General features: G+C 52.1%; 1 protein-coding gene across 1 annotated transcript in view; it reads left to right on the forward strand.

The window, feature by feature from the left end:
• Positions 1-3016: 3016 nt before the first annotated feature.
• SLC2A6 (solute carrier family 2 (facilitated glucose transporter), member 6) overlaps positions 3017-3272 on the forward strand; it is a 6772-nt gene continuing 6516 nt past the window's right edge. Inside the window, exon 1 of the mRNA XM_015572372.1 lies at positions 3017-3143. Within this exon, the coding sequence (XP_015427858.1) occupies positions 3017-3143 (127 nt within the window). The remainder of the gene's footprint in view (positions 3144-3272) is intronic.

Below are 3272 nucleotides of genomic sequence, written 5' to 3' on the forward strand. Positions count from 1 at the left end.
TAACTTTTGCTGGCACGCGAAACCCTCTCTTATAATCTGCCATTTACAATTTTTTTCTTAGTATCGACTTTTTTATTTTTCAGATAAATTCAGTGTAGCTGCATCTTAGATAAATAATTTTACATAACAAGTTATCTTAAAGACCATGGACATGGATGGACGAGAGAGGGGAAGAGCAATTTCTATGCCTCTGCCTTAACTCTCTCTGCCTTCCTAGATCTGACCAGTGTTTTGGTTTCATCCACATACGCTTGTGAATCTTTGTTCTCAGTGATGAATTTTGTTAAGTCTCGTAATAGGAGTAGCCTGACGGATGAAGTAGTAGCTTGTGCATATCTGAAGGTCACGAAATATAAACTTGATGTAAAATCTCTGTCATCAGTGATGCAGCAGCAAAAGTCCCACTGATAATATCAAACAGAGTCATAAAGTTTTCTGTCGGACTATCCGTGTACATGTATACATGAAAAAATAAATGTATTTTTCATCATCATATACTGTGTGTTTGTTGCTCGAATGAATTTTATTATTTTTTCAAGGTCCTTCACATACGTACACCTTAAGAGATATCAAGTAGGCGTAACACGTTCTCAAAAAATTAGGGTTGGCACGCAGAAGAGTTTTGAGTCAGAGATTTTGCTGGTTTTGGCACTCACACAAAGGTTGCCCACCCCTGCCCTAGAATCTAGGTGAATGGAATGTCCTGTATCTCGGTGGGGGCGGGGCCTGGGTTCCACCGTTGCCAACACTCATCAACCTCCGCACACGTGAAGTGCCTTCCTGTCACTCGGTGAGCATTGCATCTTAATAAAGTTGATTTCCGAAGAAAACAAATGGCCCGGCCGGTGTGGCTCCGTGGCTGAGCCATGAACACGACCCAGGAGGTCAAGGTTCAATTCCCGATCAGGGCACATTCCCCGGGGTGTGGGCTCCGTCCCCAGTGGGGGGCATGCAGGAGACAGCCGATCCATGATTCTCACCAAAGATGTTCCTATCCCTCTCTGCCTCTCCCTTCCTTCCTCTGAAATAAAAATATATATATTTTTAAAAATAACAATAAAGCCAATGAATTGAGGGGAAAGCTGGAAGCAAGAGCAGGGCTCCACTTGCAGGGGGTTCGAGAGCAGGAGAATCTAATCCACAAAGACAGAACTCAGAGTGTGGGGCTCAGGAGTGGGGGCTGGACCGGGGAGGGACAGTCAGACTTTCTGGGGTGACCAGGAGCTTCTGGCTCTTGACCACAGGGATGCACACGGAGCTGCAGTTAGGATGTGTTACATCTTGATGTTTAAAGTACGGTTACGAGGGCCGTGCAACATTATCCGTAAGCCCCCGTGTACTGGGCGTGCCTGGCCCAAAGGGGGTCACGCCGCGGTGCCCACACAGGATGGGCAAAACTGCAAAGCAGCCTTAGCTGGTGTTGCTCAGTGGATAGAGTGTCCGCCTGCAGACTGAAGGGTCCCAGGTTCCATTCCGGTCAAGGGCACATACCCGGTTGTGGGCTTGATTCCCAGTAGGGGATGTGCAGGAGGCAGCCAATTGATGATTCTCTCTCATCATTGATGCTTCTATCTCTCTTTTCCCTCTCCTTTCCTCTCTGAAATCAATAAAATATATATTTTTTTAAAAAAACTGCAAAGCAGGCCCGTGGGCGACGACAGGCACTGAGACTGGCTGTTTTCTCTGATGCGACGGCTGTTTCTTCAAGAAGGATTTTGTGGAAACAGCCCCAAAATTATTTGTCAAGACATGAAGAGGTGGCGATCCTCCCGGTCAGGTCCTGCTCGCAGCCTCGTGCTCCTGAACGCGTGCCCCGCGGAGCAGGGCACCCAGGTGCAGGTTTGAGGCATGAGACGGGCACAGCCCCACAGCTCCTCTGGCCCGGCAGCTCTGGCTCCATTTAGTTCTCAGCCATCATTGCGCCATGGACAGCTCCGGGGCCCGCTGGCACACGCAACACAAGGCCGGGGGCAAGAGGCAGCCCGCCACAAGAAGTGAACATACGAGCTGGGCCGCCCTGCTGCCAGCACTAACATGCCTCCCCCTCCCACCTCCCCCCCCCCCCATAGTCTGTGTGCGGGGAGGCAGCAAGGAGCACCGCACCTTGAGGCTGGACGGGGCCAACTTCTCCCGGGGCGGGGAGTGTTGTGCCCCCAAAACAAGGATTACGGACGCTGTCTACACCATGTCCAGCAACAAACCGGTCGCACCAAGACCCCAGGAAAGAGCTGCGTGATGCTCATGACAGCGCCCCACGCGACAGTGGTACGAGTCCCGCCAGGCACCGCCCCTGGGCCGAAACAGGGGGGCCAAGCGGATTCCTGGGGAGGAAGACCCTTTAAACAAAAAACGAGCAGAGAAAATTCAGAAGAAATATGGGGAAGGAAAAAGCATGCCAGAATCAGCCGTGGTCTAGCTCCAGCAGGCAAGTTCCTGCACGCACGGCCCCAAGACCAGGCCCGTGTGGCCGCAGAAGGCTCTGCTGGAGGGCCAGGAGCTGGGGTTCCAGCTGAGGAGAGTCTAGGCCGGGAGCAGCAAGTAAACCCTTCCTCCTGGCATAGCTCATGTAACACAGGTGTTTATTGTTCATGTAAAGTGGCTTCATCAATGGATAGAGCTTCGGCCTGCGGACTGAAAGGTCCCAGGTTCGATTCCGGTCAAGGCATGTACCTGGGTTGCGGAAACACCCGCAGTAGATGTGCAGGAGGCAGCTGATCGATGTTTCTCTCTCATCAATGTTTCTGACTATCTCTCTCCCTTTCTCTCTGTAAAAAATCAATTAAAAATATATTAAAGTGGCTTCATTTATTTAAAAAAAAAAGAATAAGCGGGAACTATAACAAGCTTTGTAAAGCGCTAGTGAAACCTGGAAATAACCCAAATGTTCGACAACAATGGATCCATTTGAAAGCTGCGGCCCCTCCGTGGGGCGGGATGGGGCGGGACCCAGCTTTGTTGGAGGGCGGATGGTTTCCCAGGGAATTTTCCATTTCTGCTCCAGTTTAAGCTTTGCGTTATGACCCGGCTGCTTCCAACCAGCCCACACCGTTCCTGCGAGCAGGAGACCAGAAACGGGGCGATACGAGGCTGCCACCCTGGAGCGGCACCCCCTCCTCCCTCTGCCTTCACCCACAGACCTCGCGGTCAGCCTGATCTCACCGCGGAGCGTCGCGTGAGGACAGGGAGCCACGCGGGATCGCGCGGCGCGGCGTGGGGGAGAACGGGGCGGGCGCAAGGCGGCGCTCACGGCCTCGGTTTGCAAGGAGATGGAG

This window comes from Myotis davidii, unplaced genomic scaffold (genome assembly GCF_000327345.1).
Source record: "Myotis davidii unplaced genomic scaffold, ASM32734v1 scaffold609, whole genome shotgun sequence".
In the NCBI taxonomy this organism is placed as follows: Eukaryota; Metazoa; Chordata; class Mammalia; order Chiroptera; family Vespertilionidae; genus Myotis; species Myotis davidii.